The following is a 25045-nucleotide window of genomic DNA, read 5'->3' on the forward strand; positions in this document are numbered from 1 at the left end:
GAGGACATCTATTAATGTCTTAATATTTTACGATGCAATATTAAGGAGCAATGGGGAAACTTGTTTTCCTTCAGTGATTCTAGATCAAGTATTTTCATTTAGGAAAAAGGTATATTCACTTCCAAACTTTGAACTTAAATGTTTATTTTAATTCTTACACTATCCTCCGCTTCTACCACCCGATATGTGTGATTATGAGTATTTAGGACATAATTTGACTTAAAATCAAACTTGCGCTATTTTTCTGCACGAATGTATATTGCAAAGTAGGGAGATTCTTGTCCAGCAGTTGGAGTTCTTTTGAGGCTCCACGTAGGAAGAAATATGTCTTAAACATCATTCTCGGTTCAGCAGTGCTAACAGAAAAGGCAATAATTGCTTTTTCGACAAGCAAGTAACTGGCAGCAGTTCAGAATGTGTTCTTTACGCATAATTTTCCTGGAAACATAAGGCTTGTGTCAAGCGTTGGTGTCATCAGCTCACAAGCTGGTGAGAGGTGTCTGTGCCATTACCTGCAGCTGAGGAGAGCCAAACTTCATTTACACTTCACTAGTTTGCAGGAGGTTCTACACAAGCGTTGACAACTCTGTGGCCCTTCTAGAACAACTGAGTCCCTCTGTGGCCCTCTTTCCGCTGCTCTTGAGCGCTGCAGATATGGGCAGGCTAAAATCGTTGTTCTAGTACCTTGTGACCTCCTCCCTCCTCTTGCCTGCAAGGGTTCCCTGCAGCATGAATATGTGCCTGGAGATACAGCGAGTACACATGCATATTATGATGAGTAACTGAGTTGTACCTGTTGCACGACAGGTGAGGTTGGCATCCTGGTTACACAATAGGTGCGTCTCCAGCAGTGATAATACCTGGCCAGACTTTCCAGTTAGATGCTGTGATGCTTTTGTAGAATCTTACCCCATGACTAGATGTGCATCTTTTCCATTTGGCAGGGAGGTAGAGGGGAAGCCTCCCCCCCCCCCTTTTTTTTTGTTTTTTTTTTTTTTTAAATAGGGCTGATGCACGTCCTGTTGCATGACAGGGAAGGGGCTCAGCCTACAAACCTCAAGCATTTCAGTACAAGACTATGTGGTCTGCTCTAACAGCATTTAGGTACTGCTCTTTTACACTACTGGGTGTTTTATTCTGTGCTAGGGAATGGTGAATGTAGTCATCTGTTCCTGAGATTAAGTTCCTTTAATGTGATGCTGCCTTCATATTGCCTTGCTGTATGGATGTACAGGGAAAATCATATTTTAACTATTTTAACATCCTATCTACAGTTAGAAATGAAGCAGAAATCCCTGATGGGTAGGGGAAATGATACCGAGGAGAAGCAGAACATAGAAGCAAGTGAGGTGAACCCAGAAGCTCTTGGTAAGTGTTTTCTTTCCAAATGCAGAAGTGTTTCAGGTGATTTAGTAAAGCATCACCTTGTAAATCTTGGTCGTTACTTTGGCTGTAAAAAGTAAGTTAGCAATTTTTTTTTTTTAAATCTTTAAAAGAGAAATTAGGGTATATAACATGAACTATCTGGGATTGTGTCTTGCTATTCTTTGTGGAAAACAATATGTGAAGAAATCCCACTGGGCGTGACCTATCACTTGAGTCACCTGGTTCCTAACTTATGTTCACCTATCCTTACAGATGCGAGTTATGGCAATTAACTGCTAGAATAGTGGATTGTTATTGGAATAAAATGTGTTCTCATTGACATGTGTTGTATGCTTTATACGGTTCAAAGTGTTTATTCAGCTTTAGCATTTGGAGATTGAGAATTAAATAACTGGTAGCATCATTATCGTTATAGTGTGGAGAAAAAAAAAAGTATTTACTAGCTCTCTTTGCTCAGAAAAAGATAAATTAGTTTCTTCCTAAGCAGGAGGTGGCTAGTTGGGTGTTCTGCTGTCACGGTTCTAACTCTTTCGAAAAATTTTTATTCTGCAGCAAAACTTTGTATGCAGAAGAGTCTTTTGTTGCTGGATTTTTTGCCTGTAAGAGCAAAGACGAAAGGGTTTGCCTCAGACAGCTTGGAAGCCCAAGAAATGGATGATATCCAGCAGTATGTCAGCAATAAGTGCCAAAGGACAGGTTCCATTGTGGAAACGGACTTCCAGGCAGCAGGCTCATTGTCTTCCAATGGAGTGGCTCATCCTGTTTCAAAGGAGGGGCACCAAATGACAGAATCTGATACAAAGATTAAACGAGTTCCAGACCCCCTCCAAGCAGAAGAAACATCTGCATTTCATTGTAAGCCTGTTGAAAACATAGTGTCGCAGCAAGAAGATGTATCATCACCTCCTTCCACTCCTACACGAAAATCTCAGTTCAGCCGTGGAAGACTAAGACTGCTGTCTTTTAGATCAATGGAAGAGCCAAAAGCTGTGCCTACTGTGAAAGAGAAATATCCTATATTGAAAAGCATCTTAGACTTCATTAAGGATCAATCACTTACGTATGAAAGGTAAGCAAATTTGAAAATGTCTATTATAAAATAGAGAAACTTGTGTTCAGTTGGAATAAAACATATTTTAGCTGCAAGATGGCATTGAAAAACAGTTTGTACCCAAGTAGGTGTCAGATTTAAGTATCAAACCTCTGTAGTTCACAGCCATGTTCAAGTTTGTGGAGAATTGTTTCATTTGACTCACTTAGATTGGCTGAAACTTCAGCATGTGAAAAACAATGACTTGGCTGTTTCTTGTCTTGCTTCCTGAAATCAGTTTACAGTAGTGTTTTGCTTCCTATCTGCAAACAGGTAAGGCATGGTCTATCAGTAGTAGAAATCCTTGATAACAAAGCTAGAATAGTTACATCTCTATCATTAAATTACATGGCATTCTGAGAACGTAAACTGAAGGAGGTACTTCCAATTCTCACGTGTCTTTTTTTAATCTGTAAAACTTGGACGGGTACGGGAAGGCCTGGAATATAATTTGGGCTTTATCACTTGCTGCAGCTGTTGTTTTAAAAAAAAATCTTTGTAATAAATCACTACTGTAATATAAGACTACTGAAATAAATTTGAAGATGTAGATATCAATCAGTTATTTAGCTAGTCAAGCACTTCTTGATTTGTAGTTTGAATTATTTTAAGCATAATGTTTTGATGCCCTCATAGATGGATTTTGCTTTTCTTAGTGTTTTAAAGGTCCTTGCTTTGAGAAAGTCCCAAGGACAGAGTATCGTGGAAGTGCTCAAGACAATCCGCCGGTGCCTAGACTCGCTTGGGCAACCACACTGTTTTCATCCACCCTGTGTGCTTTTTCTCTTAGAACTTCTGGCCTGCCAGAAAGATTTTACAAAGTAAGTAACTGTCTAGGCAAGTCTCAGCCGCATGATATCATATGCCAGGGCCCTTGCGTTGTCCCAATCACGTAAACTTAAAATAGTAAAAAGTAATTGATTTTTATCCGTATATAGAATAAAAGCATGAAGTGAAGATTAGTATTTAAGCTACTATGCATATCTTGCATGTGACATAAAAAAAAAAAAAAAAAGATTGCTTTCAAGTGGGACTTAGTTGTGCAGCTGTTCATGCCAGTAGGTGTGCAGTTGAATAGCAGTGTAGATACAAAGCAAAGCCTTAGCAGTTCTGCCTGGGTCACAGCAAGCTCAAAAAGATTGGAGGGTCTTCAGTTACTGTTTCACTTTAAGCTCTTGTCTAATTCTTGATTGCTTTCTTTCTCACCGATTAAAGCTATAGTAATCTAACTCCTGTTTTAACATTTAATTACTTCTTGATCTGTAGCATTGCATCTTTATCGCTTCTGAGAACTTACACTATAAACTAATACCTATCAGGGAACAGAACTAGCTTCTGAGTGGTGCATGATATGTATTTTTAGTCAAGCATTGGCTTGTTCATAAATGTTGACAATTTTGCATGTGATACCTGTACAAGATGGGTTTTATTTAGTGCAGTCATGCATTTCTTTAGTTGATGTGTCCAGAGGCGAATGGGATGGACATGCAAGCCAGTCAGTCTGTATTGCTAGTAGCAGTGTACCAGTTACAGGACATTAACACAAAAATGGGGGAGAGGGGAGGAGGGAAATCATGTTACATGATGTGCAACTGCTATTCCAAGTAAGGAAAAATAATTTTGAAATTTTGTCAGATTTTATATGTGCCTGGAAAGCACTACCTCATAGCGGTAGCTAATGCTATATTTTCTGGTTCATAGGAATTTAGGTCTGATGTCTGTTGTGTGTTTGGACAGTGCTGCCTGATCACTGTCTTTGCATCTGTCCCAAGCTTTTTATAGTTGCCTTGCAGTATACTTACTTCCTTTAGGGTCTTGATCAGAATTTGTAGAGCACCATTTTACTCTGGCAGAATATTCTTTTGCTACTGCTATGACAATATTCTCTTTGCTGTTTTCTTTCTTAGCTTCTGATTCCTGATATAGGATTCTTATTTTTTCCTTTTAAGTGACAGACTTCACTTTAAACAAAATTGACATCCTTTCCACTTACAGGAGGTGTTTAAAACTCTGCCCGTTCATAATATTTGCATGAAGCGTGCTACCTAAAAAGAAGCAATGAATTCCAGACTGCTAAACTGACTCTTTAATTTCTAGCTACTTTGGAAACTTAGAAGGCTGTGGTGCGGAGCTACACAAGGAGATTCGAGAGTCCTACTATCAGCTTGTTTTGTTCCTGGTAAATTCTGTGAAGGGATTTAGTACCATTAATGACAGGTACAGTACATTGCTTACCTAAGTCATGTGAGATTTTTATCTCTGTTCTTCGTCACCTCTTCCCCTCTCGTTAGTTATTTATTGTTTGATGTCTCGATTAAGAGCTAGAACCACGCTCGTTATTGTTTACAGAACTAAGTAAGGTATCTTGATCTCGTTTGCGATCTAAAACTCCAGGTTACCGTTTTATTGTTGCTATGCAGGAAAGCTCAATAAAATCATTAATGTTAAAACTTTGACTACATGGCGTTTTGTAGTTATGGTTCTACAGTATGTTTTGGAAGCTTAATACTGAAATACTGTAAATAGTAAACTTCTAGTAAAATGTTTTGGCAAGTGTAGCAAAACCTTACTATCACAATTCTGCCACCATGCTGTAACCTTAAAGGCTCATGTTTTGAGAATGCTTTGGTTAGAATTGTTGGGATTTCCAGCCAGGTGTCCTAGAGAAATGAGACTTCTGGGACTATGCTGTCTGTCTGTCTGCTAGTAACTTCTGAGTCCTTTGGCCAGTTTCAACTGATCATGGCAAATTTTCAAAGAGAGAAAGTTCCTGCGAATGTCAAGACAACAGTTTACTGCAGGGAGAGAGAGACTCCTTTGCTGTACTCGGGCTATAGCATAAGCTTTCTCTCTACGAAATCTTTAAAAGGTGCTGTCTTTGGTTCAAACTTTCAAACTGCGTTGGCTATGCTTCTTGCTAAATCATGCTAGTTTGTGTACGAGTAAACCTGAAGTTCCGCCATGTAGTTAATTTACTGCAAAGTAAAACCTTGAAATCAGTCTATAGTAATGTTCTCCTCCCCACCCCCAAATATACAATTCCAACTTTAGGTTAGAGCTGTTATATTTTGTCATCTTGTTTTTTATTTAGATCATTGCTTCCTGCCTTATCTTGCGTGCAGACAGCTCTCCTTCATCTTTTGGATATGAGTTGGGAACCAAGCGATCTTTTCTTCTTTGTTGAGATTCAGTTACCATATCTTCTTATGACCACATCACAAGAAAACATAAGTATTCATGATAGCGTGATCTGGTGAGTCAGGAAGAATGTAGCTTTCAAATGGTACTAACTATTGATGTATGTATGTAGTATATGTATGTGTATGTATGTGTATATACACACACACACACACACACACACACATATATATATTTATGTATGCATATATTTAATTAAGGATGAGTTCTGAACTTTGTACTGTTAAGTACAGGAAAACTTTGACCAGTATCCAAGTGCTTAGCTTAAGTATTTGATTTTTTTTTTTTTTTGGTAGCGTTACTAGTGCAAAAACTATTAAAATTTGATCTTTAAACTGGTTATTGCTGGAGTGCTTCGCTTGTTTAGCATTGTACAAGGCAGATAGTACTGTTTCTTATTTTGCTAAATATCAAATATATTTAACAAATTCATGTTGCATTTTCATCATGCTCGTTCTTCTTACACGTGAACAAAGATAGAGGGAAATAACCTTCCAAAATTTCTCATCTACTCTGCCAAAATTACCAAACGCAGTTTTGTACGCGTGGATTTTTCTAGTTTTGCATGATGCTGCTCATGTGTTTAACAACTTGTCATAGAGGCAACAAGGAGGTGGCTATATAGTCGTTTATTAATCAAATGAACTGGAATTCTTGTGATCTTGTTTTTATGTTATAGCACCTTGTTTAAATAATAATAATAATAAAGCATTCCCGGTTACGTTAGTGGGAAACCGTCTTGCATTCAAACTTCATTTTGAACTTGCTTTTCTTTTAGTCAGTGGAGTGAAGAAGATGAAATTGCAGACTACAAGCAAAACTGTGAGTGGATGGATGAATGTCAGGATGTAATGTTTGAGACCTGGTATGAAAAGATAGCTCAAGCTGACCCAGAGAAGCAAAGAAAGGTGATTTGCTTGTTTATCTGCAGAAGGGGTAAATGCGAGATTTTTAAAAGCATAAAGGAGAGAAAGGCATCTAGCTTCCACTAATTTTTTCGTGAGTTGGATCCCTGGCTCCATGTAGGCCTTCATAAGTCTAAAACAATGAAAAGATGCTCATCTTTTTGTTATGGGGGAAGTGTTCTACCTTCTGTCTGGAAAGTCAGGAATAAACTGTGTCCATTTATTGTTCTAGATGCACATGTTTGTTGCTCGTTACTGTGACCTGTTAAATGTGGATATATCCTGCGATGGCTGTGATGAAATTGCACCATGGCACCGCTACCGCTGTCTGCAGTGTAATGACATGGATCTGTGTAAAACTTGTTTCCTTGGTAAGAATTTTAAAAAAAGAAAAACAAAAACCCAAAACACCCCAAAAACCCCAAAAAACAAAACCCACCACCAACAAAAAAAGCCTACATGTGAAGGCAAAATAGTCTTTCCTAAATGGTACATAAAACGAAGGGAAGGACTTTTGCACATTTTGGAAATGTTAGGCTTTTTGTCTTTTTCTAATCTAACTGTATAATTAAGAAAAATCTTTTAGCAAGAAAGATTATTGGTGGAATTTTAAAAATTTCTTTACAGGCGGAGTTAAGCCTGAAGGTCACGAGGATGACCATGAAATGGTTAACATGGAGTATGCCTGTGATCACTGTCAAGGAGTTATCATAGGTCGGCGAATGAACTGCAACGTGTGTGATGACTTTGACCTTTGCTATGGATGCTATTCTGCAAAGAAGTACTCTGACAGGTACTAAATTTATGATTTTTTTTTTCCTCCTGCTTCATTTACTAGAAAAGCATTAATTGGCAACTGAGTACAGTCAGTCATTCTCATGTCACTTCTTGCAAGGTTGTGCCTGACATCAGAACACATACCTAGTGTCCTTAGAGGAAGCAGCAAATATAGGACTGGTTCAGCCAAAATTTGTGTAGCTTGGAAACCTGCCCCAAGTCCTGAAGTTACTTGGTTGCAAGTGTTTCCTAGCTATGGCTGTGAAAGCTGCAGGAGGAGATTTATCTACCTTGAATGATAGGATAGAATAAGGGAACGCAATGCTGCAGTTAGACAACCGAGGTTTCAGAGTGTTTTTGACACTGAAGATCTTCCCAAGCTGTATTCCTAGAGCAGGTGCTCTCTTGGCAGTTCAGATTCTCTTAAATGAACACTACTGCTGTCAGTGAGGCTCTGACGGTTTACACCACTTGAAGGTCTACAGCTTGAAGTTTGTTTTTCATAGTTTCCTATAAAGGTATCTGGCATTATTAATAAACATTTCTTATCAAGAAAGCAGCTGTCTTTCAAAACTGTCAATATCTTCTTCTTGCAGTCACTTGCCCACTCACAGCATCACAGTGTACCCTATGGTGACCATTCGAATCAGTGATCGGCAGAGGCTCATCCAGCCATACGTCCACAACTATTCCTGGCTGTTGTTTGCAGCTTTGACTCTCTACAGTGCAGATCTGGCAAATGGGGAAGAAGTAGAAGGAGAGAAACTAGATTCTGAGGTCCTCAGTCATGCCAGAGTTCTGCAACATCAGTGCATCCAGCTGATCGGAGACTGCCTGATGAAAGCACAGCACGGAAAAGGTGATTCAGCTCCTCCTTCTCTGAAACAATAGTTTCTAGCAGATTTTCAGAAAAGTCTGTGATTACTCACTTTGAAGTTTCCAAAGGAAAGGGGAAATTACTGTGTACTTCACTGAGAATAATTGTTTATGTAGAAAGCAAATGTACCTTCAGGGTCATTGGAACATGCTTTGGGAGAACAGGGTGCTTGAGAAAATTAATTTGCTGCTTACAAAAACATTGAAGACAGCTTGGCAACTCTTCGGTTGCTTGGTTTTTTCCCTCTTGGATGTTGTAAAGGGATCAATATGGTTTCATATCCTGTTACTGAAGTGTTTTTGTTAATTGAAGGACTTGAAGGAAAGCGAATAACTTGGTGGAAAATGTTTCTTGTTTTGCCTTGATTCGCTAGAATTTTTTAACCTAATTTGTGGTATGCAATGAGTTGCTGAGGAAAATGTCCTTTTGTCTGGAAATGAGGATTTCTGTGAACTAAGACCTACTTACAGAAAATAGGGTGAAGAGAGTCCTGTGTTGAATGTATTAAAAATTCTGGACTCAATTTGGTATGAATGTACTGGCATTTTTTGAGCAGTCTTAATGCTGCTAAAATACCACTACTGCTGCCACCAAAAATTAGTTATGCATACTCCATTGTTTCGCCTGTGGTTTTTTTTTTAATATACAGTTTTATTGTATAAATATTTAAGTGGTCAGAATATTAAAAATTAAGTTAAATATTTAACTTACCTCCCAGCACTGTGAGTTATGAAATGTATCTGAATTTTTTTATTTTACTTTATTGTTTTTTTTAAATCAGTTATGACTTCTACCCTGATGGCATCTTTGTGAGGCAGGAAATGTCACCACCTGTTCTTGACAAAATTATTTAATGGAACTACATAATCAAGTGAACATGGTGGGGACCATCTTTTGAATTTTACCGAGTTCAACACCATCAAAAAGAAGCGTTTGAGGGGAAGTTGGCAGTTCTGTTTCAATATGTTTCACTTCTGCTTTTTGCCTGTCTTGCCACTCAAACTCTGAATAGCTTTTGTAACTTTTTTGCTTTCAGGTCTGAAAAATTTAGCTCTCCTCTGTATGCTACCAGAAGGTGAATCCTTCTCAGAGAATGATACCGTTTCAGTCAGTCCTCCCACGGATGGTGCTCCGAAAAGCCATATTGGTGATAAAGCAGTGAAGGGAAGAGATGAGAAGCCAAGCACAGGCTCTTTTATGCATTGCAATGTGAGTACCTATTATTTGCAGAGCCATTGTGTGATCTTCAGGAGGCTGACCATCCTACTCTGGAGCATGTAATTGAAATAATAATAGTTGAAGTTGAGGGGCAAGGGAAGGGTCGTTGATTCATTTCGTTTTAACTAGATTCATCTGATCAAAGATTAAAGCATTACCTTATGTTCTTACAGGCAACTTTGCCCCCTCCTTCCAACGTTTTTGTGAATCAAAGAACATTTTTTTTTCTGAACGGGTTATGGTGCCCCCAGTAGTTAGTTCTGTTTAGGTATGAAAAAAAAAGTGTCGTTTACAGTCCATTGTACCCTCCCCCCCCCCCCCCCCCCCCCCCCCCCCGGTTCTTGGTTTGTTTTTGAGGGAGTTGTTTTTGGTTTTTTAAATGTAAGAGTTTTGCACATGGAAGATGCAAGCAAAAAAAAAAAAAATTATTTTCATGCTGTAGAAACTTAAGCCTTGCATACATCAACCCTTAACCAGTGAAGGGTTTTGATAGTCTAGGAAAAACATTTTTTGCCAAATGCAAATCACTTACTTTTTCTTTCCATGGCTATTTTTGTAGGTATTAAACTGGGTTTTAATCTTTTTATTGCCTTTGTTTTATTTTTAGGGGAAAGGAGATGCTCACAATGAAATTCAGGCCTCTGCAGAAAATAAAGCAGAAAAACAAGGAACTGAAAGCAATCTTAATGCTCTCCTTGCAAAGAAAGCAGTTTTAAGACAAGAGTTAGACATGTCTGCAGATGATAACGTTTCTCAATCGAGTAAGAGATTATTCTCCATTTTTCTTATCGTGGAAATATCCACCCTTATACAAAGAAAACAGCAGAATTCTTTTATTCCTATCTCATTTTTGTGTGTGTGTTAGTATCTTTAATGCAAGTGAACTGTCTGTTTCATAAAAACCTGCCAACCGTATTGCTTTGAATAACTACTATGTTGCAATCTGTTTAAAAAATTCTAGAAACTAGAGTAGAATGCAGGTGAGATACACCCATGTGTACAGATTATAATTCTTGCTGATCTAACACAATACTTGCTTAATAAATTTGTGCTAGACACTTCAAAGCCACTTCTTATTATGTTTTTTCTAATGGTCCCATTAATTTACAGAGAACCTTTAAATTTGTATTCTTACCAGAGATTAAGTGGTACCAGAGGTTAAGTGTCTTATGCCATTAAAAGCTAGTATTGTTAGTGCTGTGATGGTAAAATGAATCTGTCCGTGCTATTGTTCTGTATATGTTTTTGGATAAATGGGGTAGATGTACCTCTTTGCCTACTATCTTTTGTATAAAGATTGGCTTACCAACATTTTAATAAAACTGAAAAATGTGCTTTATCCTTAGATTGTAACCTTAGATAATAACTATAAACATTAAAGTATGAGGTTTTTTCTTACTTTATTTTTTTTTATTATTTTTTTTGTTCAATTTAAAAAGCAGGTGACTACCTCTCAGAAGATTCAGCACAGAAGCAAGCAGAGAAGGTTTTAATACCTAGCCAGGAACAAGTTTTTGCTGAATGCTCTCAGAAAAGGATACTAGGATTGCTGGCAGCTATGCTACCACCTTTTAAATCGGTTAGTTCTTTGTACTTCCAATGTACTTTCAATCTATATAGTTGGATCAGTGTCACAAATAATAAGAATAATGTCCATAGCAAATTAAATGATGTGGGAGAAGGGTGATTCTTGCTTACATGTCACAAAACGCTAATGTTGGAATCAGAACGTTTTAAACCATTTTATATCAGTAAGGCTATATTGGGCTTCGTTCCTGGGTGGGGGGTAGAGGGAAGGGAATTTCGGATTTATCTGTGAAGCAGTCCATTGTAACTGTTCAACACCAGGAAAGTTAAACTGTCACCTTAGGGTTATATGTCAGGTTTTACTACTGAATACAGCTTTGATCATGGCTTCCTGTTTCAATTGTATGGAAAGTGTTTCATATGGATAATCCTAATGGAGCTAAAACTGCATTAAGATGCATGATTTGCAGCCTTCTGCCCACTTACAGAAGTGTACAGGAACCTAGTCTTTCATTTCCTTTTTTTAACCATTTTAAAGACAGCGTTAGAGCAGAAACTTTTGTATGTGCTATGACTTAGACTAAAAATTTTGTTTTCTTTTGTACCTTACTGGGTTTTTTCTTTTTCCATAGGGTTCCACAATGTCTTTGATTAACCTGGAACAAATACTGCCACTAATGTTTCAGGTTGTAATCTCAAATGCTGGCCACCTAAATGAAACTTACCATTTAACACTGGGACTTCTGGGCCAGTTAATCCTGAGACTGATGCCTGCAGAAGTGGACGCTGCAGTGGCTAAAGTCCTTTCAGCCAAACATAGTTTGTTTGCTGCGGGAGATGGGTCTGCAGTGCCAGAAGGGTGGAAGACAACTCATCTTCTGTTCAGTCTGGGAGCTGTGTGTTTGGACAGGTGCTTTTTAATTAAAACCTATTAATTGTTCCCTGATGGGACTAATGCTAGTTTTCTTTTAAGTGTGCCTCACGCATGGAGTTTTTAACAGGAAGGCAGTTAAACTCGCACCCTAATCCTGGGAAGGGCTTAGCAGCCTCAGCCCTTGTTGTAGTCAGCATCTCTTAAGCTTCTTTCCAAATAAAGGTTGTCCGGTGAAGAATGGCTGAATATCCTGCACACGTATGTACATAACACATATGTGTTATGGTGGAAGACCTAATGTTTTAGAACTTTAACGGAAAAACAAAATACGGTCCTGTGTTTTTGTATGAAGTTAATTTTCTCCCTTTGAGTTACATTTTCCTTGTGTAACTTGGGAACAGAGGAGAGTGTGTCATGTGGCAACTATCATCAATGCTGAGTTCTGGATCTGATGGAAGAGTATTAAAGATCGAGACCTTGTATAGTAAAATTGCATCGCAAGTTGCAAGGAGGAGCAGGGAGGATATTCCAGGTTCAGGATCTTGAGAAAGCTCTGAAGCATTCTAAGATTAGTATCATGCCTGTTAAATATGACAGTATTATTTTTTTTGTTGTAGTGAAGTTCTAAGGTGTAGGTCCATAAACAAATAGAAAAGCATGTAAACTGTTAAGACGGAATACGCAGAGGATGAGCTGAGGGAAAGGAGATTCTCAAGGACTAATTTTAGAACAAGGAGACCAGTCTCTCTAGATTACCTATGTAGTCAACAGTAAGAGAGCAGGTTGTCATGTATGTGGGAAGAAGACTTACTTGCTGTTGCGCAAAGACAAATTCTAAGCTCTAAACTAAAAGTAGGAATTCAAGTTGACAACGTTCAGGCAAACTTTGATTTGGGACTCTGAACTATATAAGAAGATGGAGTGATATCTGTGCTCTAATGATGAGAATCAGAATAGATTTTATGTGTAGCTGACATCAAAGCTTCAGATATTTGGAAGAAAACAGTTGCATAACAGTAGTATGAAAACTATAGCTATAACAGATTAAAAAGTACTGTAATAGTGGTACTATGTCTTGAGGAAAAGTAGTTTCAGGAAAGTCTGTAGTCAGCCCTCCTAATACAGACTGCTCTTGCTTTCCAGTCGTGTAGGTCTGGACTGGGCAAGCTCCATGGCAGATATTCTTCGATCTTTGAACTCTTCTGCGCAGTGGCATAATGTGATCGCTGCTTTCACTGACCATTGCATTAAGCAACTACCCTTCCAGCTAAAGCACACCAATATCTTCACTTTATTGGTGCTGGTTGGGTTTCCCGAGGTAAGTGGCCTGTTGATGTTAAAGGAAAAGAAATTGATTAAAGTTTTTAGGTTTCTATTTCTAAATACTACAGACTTCATCAATTGGGGAGATTCCATTGTAAACCCTCAAAACCCGGTGTATGTCAGAGTTCACATCTTTCCACTTGCGCACAATTACTTTTTATCCAGTGAAGAATGATACAGCTGGTTTTGCTTTGCATTTCTTTGAGTATTACTTATAACTGTAATGAGAAAACCAGCTTAGTACCTTTGAGTTTCAAAAAGGGTTTTGCATACGAGTGAAACAAACCGGTGTCATTCTTGGTAGTCGTAACTCTGATCTATTGCCTACCTAGCATTAAATTTGTAGTGGGTATTTCATTATAGAAATCAACAGCCTGTCTCTAAAGACCAGCAAATCCCTGGCAGCGAGCAGATTGTTCCGCTAACAAATACAATACCAAGCACAACCAAAATGTAACCAATGCAAAAGGTGATGTTGTATTTCTAAATAAATATTCCAAATCATAACTGAAGCTTCTTGTGCAATTTCAGGTGCTGTGCATGGGGACTCGTTCTGTATACATGGATAATGCTAATGAGCCTCATAATGTGATCATCCTGAAGCACTTCACTGAGAAAAACAGGGCAGTTGTTGTAGACATCAAAACCCGAAAGAGAAAAACAGGTTCTGTGACTTTCTTACTTTATCAGAGAATTGCAGAGTATCTCCTTACAGTTTCTTATGGGTAGCCAAAATCAAGTGTTTTAGATAGACCGCTTGATACAGGTCTGCAGAGGTTGCATTCCTTTATTAGTAAGTCATCTGATTTTCTGCCTGTAAGTTAAATTGTGAAGCTTCTGCAGCAAAGATTATGGAGACCTCTTTTATTTTTAAAACCGACATTTGATTTTTATTCAGAGGAGGATTTAGGAAACAGCATTGACCACTTTATTAATTGAGGAGTCTGAGAAATAGGCCTTTGACTAAGCAGTTGTTTCTGTTTTGAGGTTTGCTTACTGCTTGTATCTTGTCCGTTATAAACATGTGGTTAATGTTCTAAAGAAAATTGAAAATTTGAAAAAGGCACCTGCTACCCCTGCGTAGTTAAATGCTGCCATTTAAAGGAATGGCATTCGGAGCCTGCACACGTTTGGAGTAGTCCCTTCTGTTGCTCCAAAAATACTCTACTTGTTCTGAAGCGCCTGTTTCCACTGCAGGCAGGATGTGCTACCCACTAACAAATGAAGGCAAAAACCAAACAAACGCATGCCCATAACTGATCGATGGCTTAACGGTGCTGCGTTTGTTGCTCTTTCCTAGTCTGGTAGAAAAGCATGCCATGAGGACAGGCCCAACTTCTTTAATCATGTGTTTTAGAAAGTGCCCGGAGTATTCTTCTCTGCTTTCCTCCCGTGTGGAAGAACTTTTCAAAACAGTTTGGATATCTCTAAAATTATAAGGCATGAATGTAAAAAGAGTTATACAGTATGAAATAATATATACTCCAGGGAAAGTGTCTGCCTATCTTAGAATAGTCCATTCTAGGCTACGTTGGTAGAGTGTGTTGGCTATTATGGTGTCTGAAGGCTGTTTAAAAAACAAACAACCAACCTGCCCCCCGAAAAAATAACCAGATGCTGCTTTCTGGGTCATTGTACCAGTGGAAATTATTTTTCCTGTACTTCATCTGGTTTAAAAATATAACATGTTCTGCTTTGTGTGCTGAACTGTTTGTGTGCAAATATGTACAGCCAAACAGCTGCTGCCAGAAGTTGTTATCTGGTTGTTACTTTTTTAATTTGCCCCAAAAGATAAAATATTTTCTCAACTATTTAATGAAGCAGAGATGAGTTGAGTACAAAGCCATAATTTTGCCACAGCAAACATTCATGTCCTCCGGTAGGTGGTGGTCTTTAATATGTCTCTGGTTATTAGAATGCACTGCACATGCTAATCGTGTTCTTGTCTTAACCTAATAATATTTACTGGTAAGAGATGATCTCTCAGCATTTTAAGATGGACCTAGAGAAGCATGTCTTTTCTCTCTTGCAGTGAAAGACTATCAGCTGATTCAGAAATGTGGACAAGAAAGCAGTGATTCCCAGACCCAGCTGAGACAGTACCTCCAGCACTTTGTTCTTATATCCAGTCACCTTTTGCAAACCAGCATGGACAGTAGCTACACTGAGGCAGTGGAAGCAACCTGGGTCTTGTCACTCGCTCTGAAGGGACTTTACAGAACACTGAAGGTATTATTTTTTCCCTGATGTGTAGAATACGAAGTTCTAGCGTGTATCTATATACTGCCTGGCACAACAGGGGCTTGAGCATTGACCAAGCGCACTGGGGAACTAACACAAGGTCATTTCTGTCACAGGTGGCTCCCTGGATCTCCTGTCTGTAGGGACTGAAAATGTTACTAAGCTTTAAACAGCAGTAGTGAGTCTGAAAGAGTTGGATCGGTGTTTCTCTGCAGGGGCTGATCCCTCATGAAAGTTGAAAAAATTAACAGGGATGATACTTAAATGCATTTAAGTTCATTTGTTCTTCTTTTTTTTCCCCCTGAAGTATTTGAAGAGAGTGACTGTTGTGTGGGGTTTTTTTTGTTTTTGTTTTGTTTTGTTTTTTTTACTGCTGGAGTAAAACAAACATCCAGTTGTTACAGTGCATGTTGTTATTGATACGTCGACACTGTTTGAGCAGGGGTGTTGGAGTAAATAATCTGCAGAGGTCCCTTCTAACCTCAACCATTCTGTCATTCTCTTAATACAGATCATCTCTTCAAACACTTTTTATTTAGGGAAATAAAAGAAAAACAATTACTATAGTACATTTGGGCATGAATTTCAGTTGCGGCCATGTGATTAAGGCTATTGCAAGCTTTGTGATGCATTTTTCCTTTTTTTATTTATTTTGCATGTGTGCGTGTCTTTGATAGACTCATGGTTTTAAAGAAATCCAAGCTGCCTTTCTTCAGTCTGGTTTACTCAAGCTTCTGGTGAAGAAATGCAGCAAAGGAACTGGCTTCAGCAAGACTTGGCTTCTCAGAGACTTAGAGGTAAGAGAATAAGCAGTATTTTATTCACAGACTGATGTGAAAGGTTAAGGCATTGCACTTTTATTTTGTGAAGAAAATCTCAAAAATTTCTAATTAGTCTTTATGAAAGTGTACGTTTACTGCCTTTCTCTGTCCATCGTAATTGTGTAGATAATAGTCCATTAAGGCAGGAGTTGCTTTTTATTTATTTTGCTTGTGCTTGAAAGGAATTTGCAAGATGAGGCATTAGTTGCCTACTTGGTTTATTTATGAATTTTATTTAGGTTGTTCTGGAAAGTTCTGTTCTTCATTTTAAAAATCTTACTAGTTGATCTGAAAAATATTAGCTGTGTTACACAATTATTGGCACGTGCAAGTTATTACTACAGCGTAGTATAGGGAGACCAATGTACAATTGGGTACGTTCTTTCTGAATGTTTGTTGGTTGCTGGAAGATGAAAGTGGGTTCAATTGTTATCTTTTATCATAGGCAAGAGTTATATTCATCTATGCTTAGGACTATAGCAAAGATGAGAGCGCTTACAAAAAAAAAAAAAAAAAAACACCCTGCAATGCCTCTTGAGAGAAGTGCCAAAAGTGATCTTGTTGCCTCCTGCATCAAAGCCAAGAAACTAGCCCTGACTCAGAAAGGTGGCTCTCCTTTGGGCAACATCATAAAAAATTGATGTTCTGCCCCGAGCAGCAAAACATCTCACCGTAGCGCTGTCTTGTGTTAATCCTCGAAAGCGAGACTGGTACAAATTGGAGGACCAAAGTAGTATGCAACATTATTGTCCTCCTACTATAAGGAGTAGTGTTGCTGGCCATACTGAAGCCAAAGGTGTATTTTCAAAGGAGAAGAGTGCATAAAAATACCACTAGCTGATTGGTGACAGTCACCAAGATTCTGTCCCTGTTTAAGAACACTCGAGCCTTTGATGTGCTGAGAAGCCTAAAGAATTATTTTCTCCAACTTTTACACTCACGGTTAGTTAAGTTGTCTTTGTAGTAGCCTGGAAGGTGTAAATCATTTGTGGAATGGCAAATATTTTTTGTTTAGCTTTTTTTTTAGGTGCCGTTTCTTTTCAGAATAGCATGTGTTTATAATGTTCTTATACAATGCTAATTGGAGATAAACTAATATCTACAGCTGTTCTTCCATATGCTACCTTTTTCTGCGTAGATTTTGTCAATAATGCTGTATTCTTCAAAGAAAGAGATCAGTTCCCTAGTTGAACGTGAGGATACTGAACTGGAAGAAAGGGAACAAGACCAAGATGTGGAGCAATCCGTTGTTGGTCCCGTTGATTTAGAGCAGAACAAACTTGATCCTCTGGAGGGTTTGGATGAAGCCACCAAAATATGCTTCTTGGTACTTAACCTTTTTTTCCCTACTTGGAAGTTACTGTAAATTTACTAGTAAATTTACTAGTTGCATAAAATGTTTGGATTTTCTTCTAAACTTACAGCATATGAGGCTACAATTTCAGTGTATCGTTATTTAAAAGAAATAAAACTTCATACCAGGACAACAGTAATGAGTACTACAAAATGATTATTAGGCTTTTTGCCAAATTACCTTTTATTCTTACTAATCCAGAGACCATGAAATTCATTAAATCTATGCTCATATGATAAACAGGAGAATAATAACTGTTGTTGCCCTTAAAGAAACTCATCTCTCCTCTCCTCTTGTAATGTCATCTTTTTTTTTTCCCTCCTGCTCAGATGACACATGATGCACTTAATGCACCTCTGCATATTCTTCGAGCTATGTATGAGCTGCAAATGAAAAGAACAGATTCTTTTTTCCTGGAAGTTCAAAAGAGGTATGTGAAAGATTGAGTCCAGCGGAAAAGCAAAGTTACTAGGTGCAAGTCTTAACTTTAAATCTAATAGGTGCCAAATAAAAATTGTTCCAAAGATGATTTTTTTTTTTCACGTGTGAAAAAGCAAGGAAATGAAGTCGTGCTAAGTTTTAGTTGTAGTTACGGAAACAAGTCACCATCTTTTCAAATATGTCACGTGTATGAGAGTTACTGTATTCAAAAGAACAACAATCCAATGTATTTCTAAAATATCCTAACTGGGGAATAATGAACAGCTTACCCGTGGCTTCTGGTAATCAAAGCATATCTTGGAGCCATCACGTTCTTACAGACATGAGCAATTCTATAATGTATAAAACTAATTTGTTAGAAGAGGGAGGCTAGTTAACATAGTATGACAAAAATAGGTAGTTTAATGAATCTTTCTAAAAAAAACAAGGTGGGAAGGCTTTCAATGCAAATTTAATTTGCCTTAATTTCAAAACACATTTGTGTGGGGAGTTTTCTTGGGTTTTTTTTTTTTTTGTTTCTGTTTTTTTTTTTTAAAGGTTTGATGGAGATGTAATTACAACAGATGAGAGGATCCGAACACTGGCTCAGAAATGGCAACCCAGCAAGCGTTTGAGGTTGGAGGAGCAGAGTTCAAAAGCAGTAGATACAGATATGATCATCTTACCGTGTTTGGTGCGTAGGTCTCCATAAAGAGAAGCAATTTGGGAATAATGAACTTAGCCATTGGATTAACTTCAGTTTTGTTTAGTATCTTCAAATCTGAGGCTGTTTAACATCTGAAATAATCTTGCTAATATTTTATGTGAAAATGAATGAGCAGGTGCAACAGGAAGTGAGTATTCTTCCTCGTAATTTCTTCCTTAAGGAAATAACAGAACTTCTCAGATCAGGAGAACACGATTGCACGCATGTATATGCGTGATGCATATACAAGAGAGATTCTATCTAATTGCTATAAATTTATGCAGCAAGTTCTACTGTTTTACCATTCTACAGTTATGTTACAGTAACTTCAGGAGAACAAGGAAGCAATGAATTTGTCTTGCAAAGTAGACACAATACTTAGAGTGAAAGAGGAGAAACGGAGGTTGAGGTTTTGCATTAAAAGGCATGGCTGCACAGCTTTTTGCCTTTATTTGGGGTGTTTCTTCTTGGCTGTGGGGTATCGCCAGCACAGTTGTTTCAGTTGCACGCAAAACTGGATCAAGGACTTCCTGAAGTACTTACAAGTAGTTATGAGGGAAAAAAATGCATATATTACAACAGCTCCTACAGAGATTGTTGAATCTCCACCCTTGGAAATACTCCGAACTTGGTTGGACAAGGCCTTTAGGAACCTAAAGTAGTTTTGAAGTTGACTTGACTTTGAGTGGGGATTTGGACCAAATGACCTCCAAAGATCCATCCCAGTCTACCTCATTCTGTGGTTCTGCTCTAGGGTCACAACCAGCGTGGTGCTGTGTTGCTTTACCTCTGTAGTTCAGTTTAAAATAACACTTGAGGTTAGAATCGACTCTACACATAAACAGGAGCAGCAGTTAGAATCACTGTTTATACCGACAGAGTTAACTATGCATTGATATATTGAGTCGTCTTTGAGGAATTCTGCCCTGTACCATGCATGAAAGATCATAGTTTGTGCTTTTGGATGCATCTGATAAGTAAAAGATAAGTTAACTTGTAAATTCAGCTCGCAATTGGATGGGCTGGTCAGATGCCTAACTACAGGAAAGTAAATTGTTGAAAGACCGTTCTCAAACTCGCATCTCTCTTTTGCAGTCAAAGCCTGTGCTCTGTGATAAAGCAACAGAAGAAACCAACCCAGTTGCCCAGAAACTGATAACCAACACAGAGAGCGATCTACAGCTTAGTTATGCCAAGCAACGTCGCACTAAGAGTTCAATACTTTTGCACAAAGAGTTGGATTCTAGAAGTAAAAAGGCTGTGAGGGACTACCTGTATCGTGTGAATGAAGCAACTGCTGTTCTTTATGCCAGGCACGTGCTGGCATCGTTGTTAGCCGAGTGGCCGGATGATGTGGCAATAAATGAGGAAATCCTAGATCTCAGTGGCCCAGCTCATATGACATACATACTCGACATGCTCATGCAGCTAGAGGAAAAGCAGTTATGGGAAAAAGTAAGTGGATTAGACTTATGTATTTGAACAAATCCTATGCCTATGTGCCACAAGCCTCTGGCTTACAAAAATACTTGCAGCTCTCTTTTGAGCTAAATTGAAATTACAAAATTTAAATTAGTTCTGAAAAAGCAGTTGGAATCTGTCAGTGTCTTAATATACTGTGGTTTTGTTAACAGAAAATGAAAAAATTAGCTCCTTAGAGACAACCATTTCAGGTTATGAAAGAGTTATACTCTGGCAGGGGGAAATAAACTGTGCAGAGAAATTGGTAAAATAGGCAGTCCGTTTTGAAAGCTGCTTTTTGTTAGATCTCAATGTGTGTGTTGTAAATACCTGCTACTCGATTGATGAGATCTGAGCTGACCGTTACTATGGTGGAAGTGATCTTGGAGTTATAATAGACTGTTGTCTGAAAACGTCAACTCAATGCTTCATAGCAGTCAAAGCAAATCAAGTGCTAGGAATCTTCAAGGAAGGAATTAAAAATAAAACAGAAGGCATCAGTATGCTGCAATATAAACCCGTAGTGTGCTCTCATTGGACTAACGCTTGCAGCCTGACTCCCTCATCCCATAAAAAAGATATGGTGCAGCTGGAAGGGGTCTGCAGAAGAGTGACAGTGATTATTATGTCTATGGAATAACTTCCGTATGAGGAACCAACTGGTTTTCATGATCCTGGATCTTTGCCTTTTGCAGTGGGGAGAGGATGGGGATGTGAGGGAGTAAAAAAAAAAAATAATAATAATAATAATAATGATGATAATAAAAGTCTGTTCCTCCTTCTCTGTAGTTTTGAAACCATGATCAGCATGGAAAAGGCAGACAGCAAACATTATTCACTGGCCCTCCCTGTAAGAAAACAAGGGATTGTCAAATTAAGGTAGTAAGCGGCAGGTCCAAAACAAACCAAAACAACTGGTTCTTGACACACTGTTTCATTAAAATTTTTGCCACAGGGTGTTTTCATAGGTTCAAAAAATGACAGGATGAACTGATGAAACAAAAATCTGTTAAGGCATATTAAATACAAAAGCGTAGCCTTTGACTTGGGTGATTTTGCAAGTGTCTGGAGGCAAAGAAAGCATTCAGGGAACTACGTTACCTGCTTTGTTTGTTTTTTATGCTCTTTTTCCCTAAGAAATCCTCTTCTGGCTGATTTAGCGATGGGCTGTTAGGCTCAATGGACCGTTAGGTCTGAGCTAGTGTGGCTGGTCCTATGGTTTGTAGAAGGTGTGAGAAAACTGTAGGCGGAGTGATTCAATGGGTTGCTATAACTACCTGTAAAGGGCCTTGAATAACAGGACTCTAGAAGATTAAGGCCTTCTCTGCCCTTCTGAAAAACAAGAAAAAGGCTCCTGTCTACCAGGAGGGCTAAGGTTATTCTGAATTATCATTTAGTGTGTCCTGATAGACTGGATGACATTTATTTGAATTTTTATTGGCACAGCATTTATATCTAGCTCTTTTAAACGCTGCAGCTATTTAACAGATACACGATCACTCCTTTTTACATATGGACTTGTGTAATTTGAAGGCTGAAACAGATGACACGCTCTCTTCAAGTAAAAACCCATGGGTACAGAAGGTTAAGGTGTCTGAATAGCATGCTAACAAAGTTCTTCTGATTAAAATTATATTCCTTTTTTACAACTTCAGTTTCCTGTGAATTCCTTTATGGATTAGCCTTTAGTCTAGCATCTGTGGAAAGAGATGTAGCTAATAACTCTCACATTTTTTTTTTTTTAATCACTTAAAGACTGAAAGATCTGAAACAGAGGACTGAATAAATCCTCTGGGAGATATCACTTGGCAAACGGACCACTTGTGAATTTGTCTTGTTGCTTCATAGTAGCTCGATTCTCTCTTCTGAAAAGATACGTGGCTAGAAATGGCTATTATATCGGTCATCAGCATATAAGTTTGCAATTGCTGTTTTGATAGAAAGTTTTGTTTACGTGATGTGTTGCTTCTCCCCAGATTCTGCAGAAAGTACTGCATGGATGCAGCGAGAGCATGCTAGGAACAATGGCGCTGACAGCTTGCCAGTTTATGGAGGAACCTGGAATGGCAGTCCAGACGCGTGAATCTAAACATCCTTATAACAACAACACTAATTTTGAGGTGAGTTGTGCATATATCAGTGCAATGGAAGATAGAAAAAGAAAATAGTGAAGACTATTTGAAAAATGTCGAGGTGTTTGGAACACAAGTCTCACAGTTATTCCTGTGCCTAATCGCTGGGCCTGCTGTGCTTGAAGCCCCTGTCAAATATCCTGCTCCCTCTTCCTTTTGAGGACAGTGTTGCCGGATGACTGAGGTCATGCCCTGTAGAGAAACACATTCAGTAAGGCACTTTAGTGTGCTCCTAATTCAATCATATGAAAAGTCTGCAACTTAAATGGTTAACTATGCCTGTGTTTAAAGCTGATCATGTACTTAAATGGTTTTGGGGCCTTAATGAGTAAAAATTTCTACTCTTTCATCCAGGAGTCTGTTTCAGTTGGCCTCTTACTTTCTTGCAGTGCTAGAGGAAACCTAGGAGAAGAATCTATTTTGTCTACTTCTCGTTTTAAACTAGCTTCTCCTAGCACAAACAATTTCTGATTTTCTTCTCTCGATGTTGGTTGAAAGCATTCTTCTAAGTACACTCATGCAAACCAAGTGTGGAAAGTAATCACTGCCTCTGGGTGTATGTTCAAGACATTCTGGAACAATGTCATCTTCCCCAGTGGAAAGCAGAGAGATTAAAGATCTCAGACAGGGGTTGCAGATGAGACAAAAATTGAATGACTTGAGGTGCATTGGTCTCCAGATTTTATGGCATCCTTGGGATTTTTAACTTCTCTATAGCTTTGATTCTTCCATTTTTTGGGGGTTTTTTTTTGTTTTGTTTTGTTTTTTTTTTAATGCCTGTGAAGCTTTAAGGTCTGCCCTTAAGATCAATATCAGGAATGATATACTGTTTGCTGAAAAAGCAAAGCACTGCTAACCAATTCATTTTTGCACTCTTAATATCTGATACATACAATAGACCATACTTGGCATTTGCTGAATTAGTTCCCGATAAAACTAATGAACTCCTTTTTTCCATAGAGATGCTGTAATATTTGTTATGCCTCACTTGTTTGTATGGTGAAAGATAAGTAGCTTCTTGGTAATACAGTATTACAGTACACACACATCTTCTGTTTATTTCTCAGGATAAAGTTCACATTCCTGGTGCTATCTACCTCTCAATCAAGTTTGACTCTCAGTGTAATACGGAAGAAGGCTGTGATGAGTTACTCATGTCCAGCAGCAGTGACTTCCAGCAGGATCGGCACAGCTTCAGTGGGTCTCCACAGAAATGGACCGATTTTGAGCTCCCAGGTGAATGTGTGATGTGTTCAAGTGCAAATGTATAAGGAATCACTGGTATCTGGGACTTTTGAGAGAAGCTGCTGAAAAGAGACTGTTAAATGGTGATGTTCCTGCGAAACATGGAAAAACTCCTTTTCTTATCCTGATCTGTTTGTTCTGACAGGCTCCTCCGCTGTTTGTCCCTTGAAAGTGGGCTTTATCTGCTGTTCTGGTACTTGACATATCTCGTATTGTTTTACTTCTGACCTTTTCTTCCCCTCAGTCAAAGGGGCTCACCTCAGTCAAAGCAGGCTCTTAGCTACTGGAAACAAAATTTGGTCTTGATTCTCTTCCAACACAATCTTAGTTCTGCAGGATATTCGCTTACATTGTTTGTGTCTTGTCTTACTTTCCACAGGAAGCACATTTGTTTAAAAAGATAGGCTTATATCTTGTCTCTGTACTTTACCAGTGCTCAGAGGGGATAAAGAGAGCGTGCCAGTGCCTTGCCTCCAGTTGTTGCCACTGAGCACAGCTGAAAAAATTAGTCAGTGCACTGACAACTTTAGGCTGTGCTCTTTAAGCACGTTTTTGGTAACGCAGTAGCGAATGCCAGTGATTTGAAGGACTTCATGGAGAAAGTGTCTCAGGTCTCATGCTTCTCGTGCAAAGTTGTTTTAACCAGCTGAGCTCTGTGGCACGGCAGAAAACCTTTGACTTTGCATACTGGCAACGGCCGTAAATAGGCTTGGGAACGTTCTGAGCAAAGCAGTTTGGGTTCGAAGGTGCTAGTTAGAAATCGAAGTATGTTTTATAGAATTAAAACCCAAAAGTCATTCTTGCTGTCCTCCCGTTCCTCCCAAATAATTGCAGAGTTTTACCAAGAAACCTGCACTTTCAGGTCTATTATTTTGGAGCAGTCACGGGCTAGAGACCCTGTAAAACTTCAGTTCCAACCAAAACTGTCTGGATTAAGGTCCTTGATTTCACGGATGCAGACCTTAGCTGAAACTAGGCATGTGGAGGCTTCTGGTATTTAATTTGATGGCAGGCCTTTTCCCAGACTGTCTTTGTTGCTTAAGAGTAGGAAGAGCAGTGGCTCCATTTTATGTGCGAAATGGGAAACTGAACTGAACGGTTTTGTTTTTGGCTTATTTTTAGTTTTCTTTATCGTACACAAATGTTTTCCAATTCTTCCTGTCACTTGCAACTTTGAAAATTCTGATTCACAGTGCAAACTAGCATGCTTTTCCCAGTGTGATGGGATTTTTCACGGAACAGAAGGAAATTCTAAGCTTTAACCCATTCTAACATGTCTCAGCACAAGAGGTGAAGATATTTTTTTGTTTAGCGTTACAGCTCGCCACGATGACTGCAGTGACAGGCACTTTTGAACGTTCCACTGCCTGATTGTAAAAGGGTCAAACACTTTGACAGTTCTTCCAGCTTTAAGTGGCTAAGTTCAATAACTTTGTTCCCTAGAGTAGAAATTCACAATTTGATTTTCTGTTGTATAAGAACAGTGCAAC

At 38.6% G+C, this 25045-nt stretch overlaps 1 protein-coding gene across 2 annotated transcripts in view; it reads left to right on the top strand.

Moving 5' to 3' along the window:
• ZZEF1 (zinc finger ZZ-type and EF-hand domain containing 1) overlaps positions 1–25045 on the top strand; it is a 60121-nt gene that overhangs the window by 29688 nt on the left and 5388 nt on the right. The window contains exons 28-50 of one of the 2 annotated variants that reach the window (XM_068909684.1): positions 1275–1368; positions 1939–2455; positions 3133–3297; positions 4574–4693; positions 5568–5729; positions 6453–6582; positions 6812–6950; positions 7207–7372; positions 7953–8215; positions 9270–9442; positions 10059–10212; positions 10891–11030; positions 11611–11888; positions 12996–13170; positions 13707–13839; positions 15208–15404; positions 16094–16213; positions 17376–17564; positions 17921–18021; positions 18570–18705; positions 19813–20172; positions 22155–22298; positions 23378–23546. In XM_068909684.1, the coding sequence (XP_068765785.1) occupies positions 1275–1368; positions 1939–2455; positions 3133–3297; positions 4574–4693; positions 5568–5729; positions 6453–6582; positions 6812–6950; positions 7207–7372; positions 7953–8215; positions 9270–9442; positions 10059–10212; positions 10891–11030; positions 11611–11888; positions 12996–13170; positions 13707–13839; positions 15208–15404; positions 16094–16213; positions 17376–17564; positions 17921–18021; positions 18570–18705; positions 19813–20172; positions 22155–22298; positions 23378–23546 (4225 nt within the window). The remainder of the gene's footprint in view (positions 1–1274; positions 1369–1938; positions 2456–3132; positions 3298–4573; positions 4694–5567; positions 5730–6452; positions 6583–6811; positions 6951–7206; positions 7373–7952; positions 8216–9269; positions 9443–10058; positions 10213–10890; positions 11031–11610; positions 11889–12995; positions 13171–13706; positions 13840–15207; positions 15405–16093; positions 16214–17375; positions 17565–17920; positions 18022–18569; positions 18706–19812; positions 20173–22154; positions 22299–23377; positions 23547–25045) is intronic. The other variant, XM_068909685.1, reaches the window with a different exon arrangement.

The sequence above is a fragment of the Struthio camelus genome, chromosome 16 (assembly GCF_040807025.1).
Source record: "Struthio camelus isolate bStrCam1 chromosome 16, bStrCam1.hap1, whole genome shotgun sequence".
Classification (NCBI taxonomy): domain Eukaryota; kingdom Metazoa; phylum Chordata; class Aves; order Struthioniformes; family Struthionidae; genus Struthio; species Struthio camelus.